At 41.0% G+C, this 18,257-nt stretch overlaps 1 protein-coding gene across 1 annotated transcript in view; it reads left to right on the top strand.

The window, feature by feature from the left end:
• The window catches only part of LOC135164136 (MOXD1 homolog 2), a 126,452-nt gene that overhangs the window by 60,595 nt on the left and 47,600 nt on the right, over positions 1–18,257 (top strand). The window contains exon 2 of the mRNA XM_064124223.1: positions 4,921–5,216. Coding sequence (XP_063980293.1) covers positions 4,956–5,216 — 261 coding nt within the window. The 5' untranslated portion in view covers positions 4,921–4,955. The remainder of the gene's footprint in view (positions 1–4,920; positions 5,217–18,257) is intronic.

Here is an 18,257-nt window from a genome sequence, read left to right as displayed (position 1 = left end):
CTAGACCGATGGAGACGAGTGATTGTACATATATTTTCTGTTCTCCAGGCCCGCTACTGTGGTTACATACGCTCAATCCAGATGGCCTTCTCGTTTCTTTTCACGGGTGCGTGCTCGACCCGTTCTGCTTCCGTTCCCGCAGGTGTCTTCCGTCCTTCTTCATCGCTCACATTTTTTTTTCTCTCTTTTCACTGTCTCTTAGCCTCAGGCACCGTGAGTTTCCTGATGCCCCAAGCCCTTTACTTTTTTTTTTCATTAAACTGTACACATATGCAGGGGAAATGGTTAACCAAGTGTCGGGGTAATACGGTTGAGTGACTTGGGCCAATCCGGTGGCTCTTTTTAACGACGCCATTTTGAGGAAGGCAGGGGGAAATCACTCGCAAGGTCCCCCCCACCCCCTCGACTGTATGTACGTGATATGCGTGATGTGGATGGATGTAATGGGTCATTCGGGAGAGGGCGTGTCCAAAAGACCGCCTTAATTATATGCGACTGTGCTGAACGTTCCCCTTGTCACCCCCTTCTCGAAGATAGCTGGGTAATTCAACATCCTGATGTAGTGCGAGTTATGTATGGAATACAATCAGGTTATAAGGGATGAGGGGACATCACTACCAGCTACCGGAAACTTTCGTCGCATTGGGAGAATGAAAAATCGTCGGTTTTTCGTTTTTGGAGGGGAAATGGATTTTCATCTTTGATGATTGCATGGTTTTTTGGGGCGGAATCTAACGGGGGTTGAAAAATCAGGCATTTTTGTAGGTTTTTGGGACATTCGCGGGATAGACTGCAAATCATTTAGGGGTTTCAAGCCAAGATATTGATGGGCATTGATTTTCCAAACACAATGAGATTCCAAGAACGATTGTTTTAATTATTTGACCACTTTCCAAATTTTTGAAGTAGAAAATCAAGAGATGAATGAAATTTCAATGATTTTATTCCTTGAAAATTCAGTGAAACTGGTAGTTGAATTGAAAATTTTTACCAAATTTAGTGGGGGAAGCGCGCAGAATAATTGGAACAGTTAATAATCATAAAATATTCAGTACACCGGTGATCTACCATGAATTTATTCCAGCTACTTAAGCCACCACTTCTGAGTCAATTGAAATTGTGGTATGAGCACGTGATATAATGAACACCCCTGAAAGCTTGAACAGGGAGAATGGGAGAAGAGTCAGTGTTGGAAAAAAAGTTTTTCATCACACACAGGGATTCACTGTGGTTGCACATCTGTACAGTTTAAACTATATGTACTGGCATACAGTGGCTGCTACAGATAATAGTTTAAATTACCTCACGAATAGCAGAGCTAAATAACCTATTATGCATACCCGATAAAAGCGTAGTAGTTGGTACCCAGTAACTCTCGCATAGATGCCTTCATTATGCACTAATTTCACTTCTCCCACCGTCACGTTGTATTCTATTGAAGAATAATTAGGCATAACTCTAGTGAGTAATTCAACCGGTAAAACAGTTTAACGACTGAATGATAAATAATTTTGTTGTTTCAAATATTTCAATTTTGTCCAGATAGAACACACAGGGAGAAAAAAAACTTAAATCAATTATATAAATCAATTGTATAAAACTTAATATACGAAGGAAAAATTAAATCTGATATTTTTCGTACTATTTTTATTGAGTAGCATTTTGAAAAGTGTGCACTCTATGATATTTATGTTCTCTTCTTGAGCCTAAACAGACTCGAATGAGGTCCAGGGTGTTGTACGTTTTTGTCACGTAAGCTAGTTCCTTCCGAGCGATTAATTAAGAAAGTATTTCAAGCTAATTATTTCACCGTTTCGTTATTTAAAATATCCGATTTCCAGTAATATTTTATACTTAATTCAAGGATACATTTTTTTTCGTGTATCGAGATAGAACATATGATTTTTCATTTCAATGTACCATTGAATATAGGTAGAAATAAATTTATCGCAATGTATTCGTAATATTTCAACCACTGTCCGTAAAATGGAAATTAATCATAAATAACGACTCCAGTAGTGCGAGAGCCCGTGAACGAATAAATTTACCCAAACGGTGTGAAGCTTGGTCCCTACCTCACTTCCACCAAACGCCTCTATTTATTTCTTTTTTAACCCCTCCAACGGTTATTTTTGAATATTTCCCGCCTCTTCTATCCAAGCCTGCCAAATAAACTGCACACCACCGGTATTCTCCTCTCTGATAACTTTTACTCTCTCTCCTATATACCTTCTCAATGGCCAACTCCATCTTCCTTTTTCCTCTCCACTCGCTTCGTTTGCGCGGCTTCCGCGATCCGCTGAGCATTTTCACAACTCTTCCTCCTCTTATTCTTATTCCTCCTCTTCACCGGGAAAAAGTCACTTTTAACTTTTCAAGTTTATCTTTCTCACAAGTCTGACCAAAGAAGAGAGGTGGCCACATTACTTTCCTCGTACATCGTCTTTTCGTGGTCCACCACCGAGTTTTCCCTTGGAGAGACGTTGAATTTCATCCCCATTTTTTTTTTATTCTTCACTCCACCTTCTTCCTCTGACACTGCACCAACTCGTTGGAATTATGAATACCGTGATTGCTAACGTTTGGTGGATACGGTGAGAGAGAACAAGAGGCAGAAGGCTGAAAGTTGTACAGCCGGTCATTTTATAAAACCGTCGAAAACCACAAAACTGGGTCGTTGAGAGTTTACGGTAAGGGCTGGCGAAGTGCCCAGTGTTCAGTGAAGTAAACTGAAAAGAGGATTGCGGCTTGGAAAATGTCTATAATAAAAGTCAAGATGTACGAAAATTTGATGGACAACTTCAGTGAAATTGAAGAATACATTGTTGAGAGACAAAAGCTCTTTCTCCCTCTCTCACTCATTAATCTTTTGTTGAGTACCTCATCCGTTGGCCATTACGTCACTCCTCAGCCAATCAAGGTGTACCTGGTGAGTGAGAGAGAGACGGAGAGGGTCGAGGAGACACATAGAATTGTGCCACGCCAATCCTCAACGTCTGGATTGTTAATTGGTCCCACTGAAGTTCTCAACAACTGGAGCTTTTTCCCTTCTACCGCCGTTCGTTTTTTCACCTTCAATTCGACAGATAGTCCTTCAAACTGATGGATAACTCTGCCGATTAGCGTCAATCCTCCGTTGCCCAGTGATATTTGTTCGTTAACCTCTTTCTCTCGACCTTCTTCTTGTCACTCTATTTTCAAATGCCGGGAAAACTTTACGGGAAAATTGAAGATGTGAAGAAGCTAAATCCAAGAAGTGATATAAGTCTCTTTCGCTTTTGCTGTAGGGTAAAGGGTCTTTGTTCCTAATTGACGTGGCCAATGTCTCGGTGGAAGACTAGCGTCTTTTCACGTTGTCACGTCATCTACTAACGATCCCCTTTTCTAAATCCTCGGTTACGTCCAGTCACTGGACGCGCCAACTTCTCACACCGATCTGAAGTCTTTGATTCGACATTTCTGGTCATCACGTTCACAATCCACAAGTCGTCTTCGTTCATCCCCGGAACGGACTTGATTTCCGGGCTCTGATTATTTTTCCATTTCAATTTAATTTCGAGATAGTGGTGGCGAGTTGAAGGGACTTCAGCTTAATTGAATCATTACGGGGAGACAGGCAGTTGTAATTTAGGAGGTGAAAAATTGGCTCATCAGGATGGTGATGGCTAAATAAAATGGTGTGATAGAATACTCGAAATTCCATCAGTCTGTTGAGAACGCAATTTGAATGCAATCGACTGAATCGACAACCCCACAAATCAAACCATCTCACACTCTTGGCGCTAACCAACGCCATCTTTGTACCCCTACCCTACCCCCTTTAGCCCCCTTGAAACGTTTGATCCTTGCCAAACTTGTGCCTCGTCTCTTTATCACGCGCTTCAAATCCCTCCCCTGTCTCCCTCTGATTTTCTAGTTGACGCCTCTGGCATCACGGTCCGATAATTTTAACTCGACAGCTGCTACCATCAATGCATCAAAATCCCTCTCCATTTCCACTTCTGCCTCTTCCAGTATTACACCGCCATTACTGTTAATTGAATCGATTGCTACCCAGATTGCCGGATACTCTGGTTACACTTGGTACATGGTAGAAGGTTCTGTAGGATATAATATTCACAACACGCGAGGTCATCATCTTCAAGCTGATCACTTATTCAGAGATGTAAAAAATGTTTATTTTATGGTTCATAATTTTCAGTAAAGTGGTGAAAATAATAAAAATGGGTTCATTATCCAGTGATGTCTGGCTTCTTGAAGGCGTTTCAATGCAACAGATTAGAGATAAAAATATCTAAATGACGTTTGATGGATAAAATATTTTTTCAATATAATTCCAGTTTTTAAGCTCATTAAACCATGCAATCATGAGACGTTTTCTTATCCACTTTCGTTCTATTTATTGAATTTCTGGATTCGTTCTGATTACAAAATTCTTAATATCATTTAAAATAAAATTTCTTATTTATCAGCATTTTTAATCAGGAAAATTATAATCCCCTTCTTCGACACTTATCTCATATTATCCATTAAAAAATCCATTATTTATGCCACTCAATACTTCACAATAATGAAGACGTATCTTAAGAAACTCTTGAAAGTATTGAAAGTTCATCTGCTTTTCAACTATCAATTATAAAATTAACACCTTTGTTCGTCTGAAATTTCGCCATTTGTTTCTCGTCTCTCACCTTTCCAGTGTATCCCACTTCACAAAACTGAAACAAAATTACCAATCAAGACAAAATTTCCGTGCAAAAGGCCTTCCTTTTTCACCTCAATCCCCGAACACCAAAATGAGGAAAAGGAAAAGTTACTGTGAAAATTTGATATCCTACATTTGGCCAAAGCCTTGATTTTTCATTCCCTCTCATAAATTCTATTGCATTTAACTAAATTCAATCCAATTTTTTGTTGCAGATGCTGAGTGTGTAACATAAAAGCTAACCAGCAAAATGAATGCCTTTGTGGGATACCGTCTCATTTTGGCCCTCCTACCTCTTGTGAACATTGTCACGTCCCTCGAGTGGAAGAATAGCGCTGTGTTGGACAACAACTTCCTGGTACTCTGGACACCAGGAGAGAGAGACATTGTATTCGAGGTACAAGTTAAGACTCAGGGATACGTGGGTCTTGGCTTCACAAGAGACGACAGGCATGTTGGTGCCGACATGGTCATCGGTTGGGTCGATAACAACGGCCAGGTTCATCTTCAGGTGAGTACATTGTTTTGAAATACGTGATGAAATGTTCCGTAAGTTTGACTCCACATATGACCGAAAAATCACCGAAAATTCCCCCAGCATTCGTTGATAATTGAGTGCATTCTTGACCCAGCCTCGAGATCCTTGTCTGGAGTTTCGTCCCCTCCGGTCTGAATTATGGTCTTGGCTGGTAACCCGTTGAGCACGTTATAGCCTTCGGTAAAGTCCTTCGCCAAAAAGACGAACTAATGAAATTAATAAAACTCGTGAAATTAGTCCCTCATGTTATCTTCAAACGGCACTCGAGGAATTTTTCATGATTATCCCCTACGCGCTACCGTACACTACCGGAGACGAAATATTATAATGACGGCGGAAGGTGAACACCGAATAAAAAGGCCCATAATGATAGTACTTGTGTTACTAAGTAACGGGTGTCCAGTTTCGATCGGTGAATCGGATAGTTATCAATTTCGATACAACTATTGAGATGTTTCCGCGCCCTGTCATTACGCACTCACTTGAATCATTTTTTATTCTTAAAACGACACTCACCATCATCATAATTCCCGAATAAATCCTCACTCCAGCCTTGAAATACTCTGTTGCACAAACCAATCTCAGATTTGTACATAAAACATTCTCGTTCTTATTCCCCTTTATAAATGCAACGGCTGATCGATTGGATTTTGCGACTCAAGTTGGATTCACTGCTGTAGAAATAAAGGTATCCGTATTGGGTGGAATATCTACGGAATATCTGAATTTTCTTATAACAAAATTGAAACCACACTCAGTGAAGACACGGAGATGGTGGAAAGCAATCCGCTCTATTGTCCTTTTTTTCCATTTCATCCTCTTTCTGTTTTCCTTTTTTTTCCCTTTGATCATATTTCTCCAGTCGTCTGGCTGTCGTTGGAAACTCGAGAGGTGGGACGAAGTAACCCATGGCTTAGTACCAAGTGGTAGGTTAGGAGTACACAGGGTGGAATAAGGGGGCGCGCGGGCGAGGAGGGGGGGAAAAAAGTGGAAAAAGACAGAGGAGGGCGAGTAGGTCGTAACGTTGGTAGTCAGACTGCAGATCGCGTTCATCTCGCGTGTCCGCAATTTTTCCAGCAGAATCGCTGCACGCCCGTTCCATAATGCATGCCTCAGTTGCAGTGGCAACAGTGTGCGGCATTGCACTCTTCTGATGTCTCATATACTTCCATCTACCAGACATTCCCTCACAACTTCTCTCATCTTCACTTGTACTGGCTCTTTCTGACGAGAAGGACATCGCTCTCAATGTACAACAGGCATCTAGGGTTGGATAGACCAATAGGCTGGTGAGAATGAGAGAAGTTTTTTCGTTATGATCGTAATCTTGGTAACCAGACTAGCCGGAGGATTGCCACAACTATTATTTCTTCCTTGTATCTTTACGTCTCGTTGTTATTGAGAAATACAACACCATGGATGACTGGCTTTGGGTATTTTTAAAATACAAGTAGACATTCACGGTGAAGTAACTCAGTGTTATGTAGGAATTGTTCGAGTACATACGTCCATGTGCAGCATTTAATTTTCTTATGCTTCCACTGAAATAGTCCTGTGATTTGTTTTTCTCTCTTCATCCATCCTTCGTGCTTACCGGATGAGGAAAAAAAATGGGAATGAGAAAAAATGAAGGTAAAAATAACAGACTCCCTGCGTTAAGTTCAGCTTTAAATAGCACTTTTTGCAGGACAGATAGTTATTCTTCCTTCAACGGAGGATATTCTGTCGGTTTAAATCTTGGGGAAATAATCAGGAAGATTGAGCCTGATATTTATCGGATTGAAATGGTCCTTTGATGATCTGATGGGAACGGTTTTGTAATTTATTTCCCCGCAGAAGATTACAGCACTGGGAGAAAATATGGGCACTTCATTGCTCATTTTGCGGACACTGGGGGTGGGGGAGAGGGCATAGTTTTCATGTTTTTATCTGCTGTAACTCACGGGATTTCCAAGGATACTCGTATGCATTCACCACGTTTGCTTTGGCCCCGAAATTCCATGGCCCCATTTCCGCTGTACTGGATGACAAAAAACTACACCACCAGTGGGTTGGAAAAGACAATGAGATATGTTCAGACAAAACGTAGAACCTGGCGAAAGTTCAACAGGATACGATTAAAAAAATGGGAAAAATAAATAAAAGAAAAAAGGGGGGGGCGTCGGTGTTCTTGCGTTAGAAATTTCTGGTATGCTTAAATGGTATGCAAGTTTCTCCCTGGTTTTTGGAAAAGGAGAGAATGTTGGAGAGTAATCGCCCGGCGAAATAATTAATCTTCCCCTAAAAGCCAAGTGCTCTTTTTTTTTTTATCGCTTCGGAACCCTTAAGAGGGCCCATTCAGCAGTGCTCGTTTTCACCGGCAAAAAGAACGTTTAAAATTGTTTCAAGAAATGGGAATTGAAGCCCCCTGATGATTGTTTCACGTGTCTTGATGCTACAAGAAACCGTCTCCCAGGTGAAATATCTCCAGCAGTGAGCTCTGGAGATGATGACTCCACTTGTTTATTTTTTTTAAATCTTTTGTACTGTTGAACCAACCACTGGGATATTCTAGGCAGTGGAGTTGAAACACATGAGTTTATGCATAAACGGGAGATAGATGAGCCCCAACCTGAAGCAATCTAACCAACGTGAGTTCCAATTACTCTCACTTCCGTGGTTTACACAAATGGCAAAGTTTACGCATGGGAATTTACATCACCGGGGGGATTAGCTGGTATTTTCAGAGAGGAAAATCCTGGAGGATTTTGAAGGTAGCTAATTACATTGTGGCCAGGAGATTCATTTCTGATTTCAGAATGTGATGGATAATGAACAGCGTTTAGAGCATACCCAGAGAGAAGAGCCGGAGATTTTTCATGAAAAATTATCATTTTTTTTGTTTCAAATGGAAACAGAGTGTCATCATCAAATTTGAATCTTCTATTTTTCGTGTCTACATAACCACTTTTCTTAATTTCTCGCTAATTAGTAGATGAAACCATATCGTTAGTTTTGATTGTGGATATTGCTGTGTCCTATTTCCATTAGTCAAAATGACTTAATTTTTTTGTAAAATCAGTCTCGGGTCAATGACAAATTTAGCTGCTGTTGAGGTAAAAATTTCCCTCCCGGATCGTTCACACTGATTATCCCACACAAAAGTCCCTGAAATTTCATTCGTCTCTTCCCCCTATTTTCAACGTGAAGTAATGCTGACCATCAGCAACCGGTTCAGTCCTTTCAAATTAACCACCGACAAATAAAAATTAGATAACTATAAAGAATGTACAACAACGAGAGTTGAAGAGTACAGAGACTCATGACCATCGTATCCCCGTATCTTTCACTGGGTCGCTGCCCACGTTGTTCTACCCTGTCCCTCGAGGTGTGCCCCTGGTTCTCGTTAAGACTGGTTATATGTTAATGCGAATCAGCGGGCCGCACGTGATACATATTGTAACATAACTGCCCAGCGTCTACCCAACAAACCTCCCTCTCCCCTATTGAATGGCCCCATAGAATCTTATGAAGCATGCATCTTCCTGTTGACTTTATTACAACGAGACTGATGGCGCGGATCGTGCGCAATTGTCTATGAAAACGGCTTTTAACATGATAAATATAAAAAAAAATCTTACGCATGAAACCAGTCCATGGCCCTTGTCGTTACCTCCACTCATCTCTAATGGAAATAGGAAATTTCAAACAACGAAACTGTGAAATAATTAGCTTGAAAGACTTTATTAATTAATCGCCCGGAAGACGCATCCGCTCGTCACCAATTCCTTGGAGGAACTGACATAAGTAACAAAGACGTACAACACCCTGGACCTCAACTAACGTCGCCATAATTTTTCCTTCGTAAAAATCTGCTCGTCCTACCTTGAAGCAGACCAAGATGAACCGACCTAATTGTCCCCAGGACCAGCTCCTCCCACAATCATTCCATAATACGCTCCATCTGGCAGCACATCTCACATCCCCCCTAAATGTGGAATCCCCAAACTCAACTTGCAGTATCAGTCACTTTCCGGGAGGAGCAGAAAGGAGAATCACCTCCAGCAAAAGTTGCAAGTAATCGTGGAACATTTGTAATGGTACTGTGTCAAAGTTGGGTAGATGTACGAGGTTTAAGTACCATGTTGGGACATAAATTTTACGATCTCGACACCTGGATGGAAAAAAAATAGTATCACCAGTGGCTGGAGCACAAAAACTTTTGAAATCCAACAAGTAGCGGAACTCTTCAAAAAACCAAGAAGCATCATATCAATCTGGAATCAGGTTACTCGCGCCATCTACCATTCTACAACTTCATTCCTGCGTCATTGCACTTTTATGCCATCATAAACCTGTATGCCAATATAGTTTACATCTTTGGACGCCTTGGAATAGCGGCCTGAAGACCCCTCGTGGATTGCATTACTCGGTGTCTGGAGGCATACAGCCAATGTCCCACATGGACAGGGGCTACAGGGCAAGCCAATCTTCAGAAACAATAAAATAAGAAGATCGAATGGACAGAAAGGAAAGGGGGGAGAAGGGAGAAAAGCAGGTCCTGTGGTAGCGCACAGGGAACATGGTTTGGATAGGGGTTAGGGGAAACGAGTGAATGATGGATCGTAACCCATTACCTGAATATAGATCGATATTAGGGGATCCCCTCGACTCTGCGTGAGTCTTTTTGTTCTCCACACTGGGAACTGACCACCAGAACTACTTTCGTCTCGATCAGGGCGACTGATACTGTCCCAACTCTCATACATGCGGTTGTGAAAAAGTACTCCACTGGGACCACGTAACCACTGGCGCCTAGAATTCATTGGTTGTGGTACCAGAGTTGGAAGGGGTGAGTGATTATGGGGGAAAGGGCAGGGAAATAGCCCTTCGAGGGGGTTGAATTAATATTTTATGAGTTTTTTTTTCAGGTATGGAGGGTTGCACTCATAATTGAATAGTTAAGGTTATTTTTGGGCCTTTTAACGTGGTCCCATTTGGTTCACATTTTGGAAAAGCAGGAGAGTTGAATTATCAATTTTCAAAGTTGAGGGAATAATTCCACTGAATTACTCCGGATTTCTCAGGTGAATTTCATAACGAGGAATCAATATTTCCAGACTTTCTCTGAAGTATAAAGAGGAATCTCTTCGGTATAAATTCATCAGAATTAATTCTTCCCCCGAACGAACAATTATTCCTGGATTGTGAACCCCTAGATTGAAGATCAACATGGTATCACTGTCGCAGTATTCGCTAAAATTTCCACTCTTTTGATTATATCACGTATTCGATACGTTGGCGTTAACCCGGGTTGCCATGGGGAAAGTGAAACAATTCACGCGCACTACTGAGCTCTGATGAAAAAAGAAGGTGAAAAAAAAAAATATCCGGGTGAGGGCAACGGTATTCCTGTGTGCGCAAATTAATTTGAACGATGTCGCACGGGTGGGAAAGGCTCGTTTAGTTTTAATGAAAATCGATATTTAATCGTACAATCGCCGTCAGCAAGAGGTGATGCTCACTGTTCCATTGTGGCATTGAATCGGTAGACAGATATTCTCTGGGATAGTAAACGAAAAGTATATAATTTTTCATTGGTTCAGTTAAAAGTACATTCTTTTTACTCTCTGCGGATGAATCTTCATACCCCCAAATTGGTATGAATTTATCGAGGTGAATAATGTCCGATTTAAATCGTAAAATTGGAGAAACTGAAGGGGAATCGTAGATGAGGTACAGTAATTTTGGAATGACTGTATCAGCATGGACATGTGTCATCCTCGTATCTTTGTCCGGATGTCACGTGCATCATTCTACTGCTATTTCGTTTTCTGTTATCGTATACGTGCGACCAAAACTGATAAGCAAACAGATCACACACAACCCGATCCCCATATATTTCACACCTCTCACAAATCAACCAAGGGTGAGCAATTTTTTTTCTACCCCCTGCAGTATTTCGAATCTAGGAATTATCTTTCTGGAAAAAAATTACCCAAAAAATTTTACTCTGAGAAATTTCCTCCTGGATTTTTTCCCTGGGAATAACTATCCGGTAGTCGAGTGTTTCGGATGATTGAATTGATACTGGAAGTTTTAGGACTGTAATTGAGTAATTGGAAATGTCATTATCCTCAAGTTTAGCGGAACTGACGACGTCTGGTGAAAGACTCGTAGATATAACCGCAGATATAACAGTCGATAGACGAGTTGAAACATCTAATGATTGCTATCATCATTGTGGAAAACTGGAGTCAAAGATACACTCAAAGACCAAGAAGATAGGGGAGAGAAATGTATAAAATACGAATGACTTGTTCCGGCCTGGATTCTCTACTTTAATACAAACCTCTCAATACAAATCGATCCACATTTTCTCAGGTTTTATCGTTTTTCATCTCCATTCGTATACTTCACTTGCAAAATTCCATTTCCCACGGAAACAAGCTTGCACTAGAGAGATTTTATTATTTTCCGAGAAGATCTCGCCTCCCTCCCGGAATCTTCATGAACAGTTGAGAGAAACTCGAGGTGGATTAGGACAGAATCACATGATGAGTGATAAAAATAGGAGAAGAAAACGTCGGAAATCGGGAAACGTAAAAAAAAAAAACCTGAATCCTGGAGCTACCGCGTACCGGCATCCGGCATCCACACATTTCTCCCCCACAAGTGACAAGAAAAACAGGAGAAGGTTCCATTCACTCAGGTAGAAAATTGTGGTGAACGTGCAGGCGAGTTGAGCATGAAGGTTCATGAGAGCATTGAGACGAGGGTAAGTTTGTTAAAAAAGAAAAAATGGTAAAGAGAATTCCAGTAGAAAAAACTTCTGGAGTGAGTGAAGTTGTGAGAGATGCATGTGAAAAAGTAAAGGGTTGGAAAGTATGGTTTTGAGGGAAGTGGTTGTACTCGGGGATGTGGTTGGAAATGCGGAGAGACGCAAAGGATCAAATCTGCGAGCTTTTAACGACCCAGCTTAGGACGTAGAGATTTCTCCCCCTCCCTCCTCGAGGGAAATAGTGGCTTACTAGATCCTCTTTTCTCGAGTCTACGATCTAGCGGAGCCAGGAAGAGGGATCCATTGGGCGGACAACCATAGGGACACTTGTACCAAAAAGAAGAGGATCCTTTTACCACAAACTCGAAATACACACAGACATTCAAGGGACTTACCTTTCAGCCTTTGAATTGTCTACATATGTACTAGAATTCCAGTGTTCATCTCTTCAACCAATCTTTTTTCCCTCTGACCCCACCACCACCAGGTTCCATATCACCAACATCCCCTTGTAGCATCGGTGTAAAGACTGCCAAGTCAGCGGAGAGTTTTATTCTCTATCTCTCTTGCCATTTCGCATACACCAATCTTTTCCACTCAATCCTCGCGTATTTCCCCGTCTACTCCGCTGATCTCCACGGTCACTACCCTCTTCAAACCCGAGCCACTCCAGCCCGCATCCTCAACCCAACCACTTTCTCTACATTTTTTTTTCCACTTGTATTTTTCCCTCTCTCTTATACCCTCGTCACTCTCATCCGCGGCGTCAATGCTCCTAAAGTACTTGGTAAAGCACCTTGCACACCCTGAGAAAAACAAAAAAAAGCAGAATGAAATAGAAAAGAAGCAGAAAAAAAAGCATGAATGTGTTGGAGGGATGAGAGAAACTCGGGATGTGGCTTCAACTCGCAAAACTCTCTAGTTCTTTTCGAATTGGGTTGGGGTAGTACAGCAAAAATGTACAAGTTTCCACGGGGATTCGCTATCGTATCCACGAATCTTCCGACCAACGATCCTCGTGCCCTGGCACTGAGTGGAAGTCACGTGAAAAAAAATGAGCGAACCTTGAGGGGTTTGAATGAAGTAGGAAAAAAAGGAAGAGGATAACGGAAGCATTGAGAAGGTGGGATCGATAGACAAATAGATGTGAACCCCTTTCACAATGGCCCACTTCAGCCATTCATCTGTTTCACCGACTGGAGTTCCAATTTCCAGTGGGGGGTGCTTCATTATTTGGCTGGTGAATTCTCCACTGGACCACGAGAATGCCAGTGGCTTTCCACTGGTATCATAAATTCACTCCAACCTGAGTCATTGCACCTTCACAAATACATGAACTTCAACTTGATACAGTTGGCAAAGATAAATTAATCGTTTGCATCTTAAAAACTGGTTTCGAGTGGATTTTCAATTTTAAATTGTAAAATCTTTAAATCTTTACGAGTTGATTATTAAGAGGATCAGATAGGTTGAACAGACAATTTGCTGTGGTATTCAAACAAGGAAAACAAGGTTAATTTGTCGTATAAAAAATAAACTCGCTTTCATTATTAAAATCCCGAGTCAAACTGGAGCAATAAATTCTCATAGTGGTTTTTAGTAGTGAATTGAGACTAAAAATTCAATGTGAGGAAGATGAAAAGAACTTGTGGCCTCTTATGACCGTCTTGGAGCATTGGTTGGCTGAATGTATATCAGAAGAATGATACACGGGTTTAGGTCCACCGGAGGGGGGCCCAAAGGGGATGAGGGGTAAACTCCGAGACACCAGGAGTAAACGCAAAGTGGAGCAGAGAAAGACAGGAAAAGGCCAAGAAACTAGTTATGATAATGAGGAGATGCAGTGATAGCTTCTCCCAAGGTTTGCTCTCTCACAACACCGGACTCTTCTTCGCTCTTTAACCACGACTATGCGGCATATATAGCCAAGCAATGATCTTCGGGTAGCCCAAGAGTGGATTTCCTCATCCTCTTTTTCTTTATTTTTTCACTCATTTTCTACTGCTGACCACTGTGTATAAGATTCACCATTATATCCGTGTGAGCCAGCAATCTGAGGCCACAAACTTACTCACACACATGTGAATTTAATGTGCTGGGGGAAGCTTGTGCCTTGTACGTTGTATAATGGGACGGCTGCTCATTTTAAATGGGGTAAATAAGTTTCAGTGGCGTCGCACTATTTGGAGCATTGACTTTATCGCATATTTCAATAAGACCTCAAGCTTACTCGTGAAAATCCAAAGGACTTCACAGGTCCTCCAAAATCATGATTTCTCGAATTGCTCTAATTGTTATTGTTACAAGTAACTTGTTATCCAAATTCTTCTCACTTGTTTCTTCTGAAAGTGTCATCGGAGTTATCTTTATCCAGTTCAACAACAGTTCCCATCATCTCAAATAGCGTCTCTGAGAGCTATAGCCATCTCCATCCTAATTGTCCTCCACATGTTTCCCTCCAACTTCTGAAATCGGTTTGTCATAATCGGAGTTGATTCGCTAAAGCTCTTCAGACCCCTTTTCACATGCCATACCAGAAAATACTGAGCATCGATTAACGCATTTGGACTCAACGATTTCTCTCCCTCGAGTCCCTGTGACATACTTCTCTGCATTGATTCGTTGACATCATCCTCTTACCGTTCCATACAGACAATAACCCATGGACAACTTCAATCCATTGCCCACTTGTATTCACTCCCCTCCCAATGTCGTAATTCCTTTTGTCCTCAATTCAGAATGATGAAAGGAGTGGACATGTGCCGGTGTATGATGCTGGAACCAAGAAGGATGGAGTAAAATATCGAGTGGCGTACTTTGGATTCTTCTGACAAGTGATGGATGCTATTATCCAGTCAAATGGATTGACGTATGGGAATAATGCCCGTCAATGAATTATAATCAACTGTTGACATCGACTCGGTGCATATCACTCGCTTTTTTTTTCTCCCTCACATCATCAAATATCTCCCGAGTGATAATAATTAATGCGATGAGAGTGAGCTGCGTCACGTGAACAAGATCAAATGAGATAAGAAGAAAGATAAAAAGAGAATGAAAAATGCAAACGCTTACACCGCCACTTGTTATCCATTTCGCTCAATCAACGTGAATTCCCGACTATTTGGCTACTTGACTCAAATTACAGCTAATCATCGGAGGGAGTAAACCAAATGGGGTTAATGACTCAATTTTTATGACGCCCGTGTGCGCTCACCCTTTTTCCAACAAACAAACGATAACCATATAACGGTGATTATGTACATGGGTTACATACGTTCGGCCAATTCATCGTTGACGATAAACAATAAAAAACGAAATGTAAAATATCGAGTCTTGAATCGAGGGATGAAATGTAATGAATTTTATGCTGAAAAAGCACGGGGATTTATATTTATTTAGGGAAGCAGGTGCATCGGATGATTGGATCGTAACGGATATTCATCAGTTTTCCCTTTCCACTGACAATTTTCGCCTTCTCTTTGATCGCTGGTGGTGGCGCCACTCTCGCTCGCGCCAAATGGGAGGTGAATAAATATTTTTGATGCAATTAAGACGTCCTCAACGGGTTTCCAGCAAAATAATATGGACAATTTAGTCCCGAGATGTGTGATGGCTGTCGACGGTTAATTACCCCGATGGAAATTGAAAGTGGAAGATCTCACGGCTCGTCAGCCGCGGTTCCGCGTGTTAATCCAGCGCAATGAGACGAACCGGAAAGCGAATAAAAACCAGAAGCATTTTGAGACATTGGATGGGTGTGCCAACTATCGTGGGGAAAAATCATGGAGTATATGGGGTGAATTGCACATGTGTGCGTGTTTGTTTGGATACGTGAGTCAGGATAGAACGAGGAAAGATAAAAGACCAGAAAATGTGATGGTATAACGAAAGGAACACAAACCCATTCGCCAGCTCTTTTGACCTGGATGACTCGGTTATCGTGTCCCTCCCTGCCATTTTTGATTCCTTTTTAGCCCTCTCCACCCCCTCGATCGTACCATTATTTCTCGGTTTTTTTTTTGCTGGCTATGTACCTCATCCGTGATAGTATTCAATTGTACGTTTTCGTGATGATGCAGAAGGTCGTTGGAATGGTCATCGGGTTTCCGATTTATGGGTCTTTCCGCTGAGCGAAATCCGAGTGGTTTTCCTACCTCTTTGAATTTCAATATGCATTGCTGGTCGATTTTTATACGGAATGGCGGTTCATGCGATTTCAGGAAAATTAATGCAGAAATGGGAACATGCGTGGAATGGAAAAACTGGAGAATAAATTGGGACAAATTTTGGGATTGATTTAGTGCGTGTAAGGAATTTAGGTTTAATTGTCGTTGACGATGGTCGTTACCTATTAACGAATGGTAGACTTGACTGTAATCAAATTGATATTCTTTAATAATTAACGAGTGGCTCGCCTGAATGGCAAAAGTCAACTAAACTTCATCACATATACAGTCGTTAACTATTAATGAACAAACGTTTATTGGAACCAAATAGACTCTTACCAACAACTAAAATCCATTCGTTCAACCGTTTGTAATAACTAATCAGTTCCATCACTATTTAAAAAAAGGGTATTAACCTTGATTTTCATGTTGTCTATGTAAAAAAAATTCGCAGTTTATTTATTGCATCTATAAAATAAAAAAAATTATAGTTGACAGTCCCGAATAAAATAGAGACAACACAAATCTCTCGTGCTGATTCAAATGATCAGAAATGGATATCATATCGTTGAAGTTAAGTTTAGGCTTCAGCTGCTACACTCTCAGTTCTTGATTTTTGTTATTTTGTTATCTTTGAGACGGTTTTTTTTTCGAGTGGTTTCAGAGGGCTCGGGTGAGTGAGTTATGAGACGCCATCACTGAATCATGTATGACCTGGTCCATAAGCAAGATGAACGATCCTCTTGGCGCCTGGCAGTGCCCAAAGGCACTGAGAGAAGTCAATTCACTGGCTAATTTTATCCACTCGGGTTTTCACCCTGGCTACTTAACGCTCCAACGATAAACTATATAAAGTGTACCCAATGGGAGTTAACGGGTTGTGCGGGTGGATAACCCGATCTTCAGGCGCGTATGTGTGTGGGTTATTGTAGCTTAACCGTTGAAGGAAAGTAGAATCTGGAGACTAACCATTACCGTGAGACCCTCTCGACAATTTCCACCTCCTTTCGTATAATCCAAATGGGGCAGCCCCAAAACTTTGCTGCATTTTATGATTATGTTTCGTGTAATATCGATTTCGCCGTTTGGGGCTGGTAGCGGTGAGATGGGGGAGGGAGGGTGGGATGGGAGGGGGGTGAACGAGGGGAATTTAATGGGGGGCTGTAAAATCCCAGTTGCTTGTCAATATATGTAGTTTTTATTATTTTCCAGGGCGTAAAAGTTTTGTGATTTAATTTACACGCCAATGGAACAGAATTTTATGAATTTTAGTCGCATTTTCGGGTGAAAATTCAACTATGTCGATGTACTCTAACCTTTGACGAAGTTGGCGCGTTGCAAAATGTATTAGCTCTTGGAAAAATGTCAATTTCAGTCAGCGACCGGAAAGTTGCGTCGTAAAAGCCACTGGTTTTACGAGATTCCAAGAATTTTTTTAGGTTAAGTAATACGTAAACTGATTTTTTATAAATTTTAGTTTATTCATAAGTGAAAGAGTTTATTTATCATCTTTGGTTGTATTTTGGGAGACATTCCGGGGTTGGATGAATTTTTTTAATAATTTTGTGGCAACAGTGACTGCAGTGGAACAATGGGGGTTCGGTCAGTGAAAGTAGTTATGAAATTCTTGATTACTTTTGCTGATCCGATTCCACGGTTATTAGTTGAGAGAACTGTATATGTAACCTCTAGCTTGTATAATCCAATGGTAACAGGATGCCTCCCACATTCCAATTTTTTAAACAAATTTTTCAGATAAAGTTAGCAATATTTTTATGAAGAATATCAATGACTGAAAATGTTTGCATTTTGTTACTCGGTTAAGCCACTGGTCCCACAGTCTATAAATAATGGATTATTATTATTTTTAGATAGTTTTCTGATTAAAATCACCTCAGCTTCTGTCCCATTGTCTATCAAAATCCCAGATTACATAATCGATCGATTCCATAACTCTTTTTTCACCTTTACTTATCGTTAATTTTTCACCTCCTGTCCCCCACCAAACTCCATAATTAGAAATTTCTTCCGCCTTCCGGAGTGTGTACATCATCGCGCTGGAACCCTGTGTAGACACTGGGTAAA

This window comes from Diachasmimorpha longicaudata, chromosome 6, assembly GCF_034640455.1.
Source record: "Diachasmimorpha longicaudata isolate KC_UGA_2023 chromosome 6, iyDiaLong2, whole genome shotgun sequence".
NCBI classification, from domain to species: domain Eukaryota; kingdom Metazoa; phylum Arthropoda; class Insecta; order Hymenoptera; family Braconidae; genus Diachasmimorpha; species Diachasmimorpha longicaudata.
This window is presented reverse-complemented; position numbering and strand designations above follow the sequence as displayed.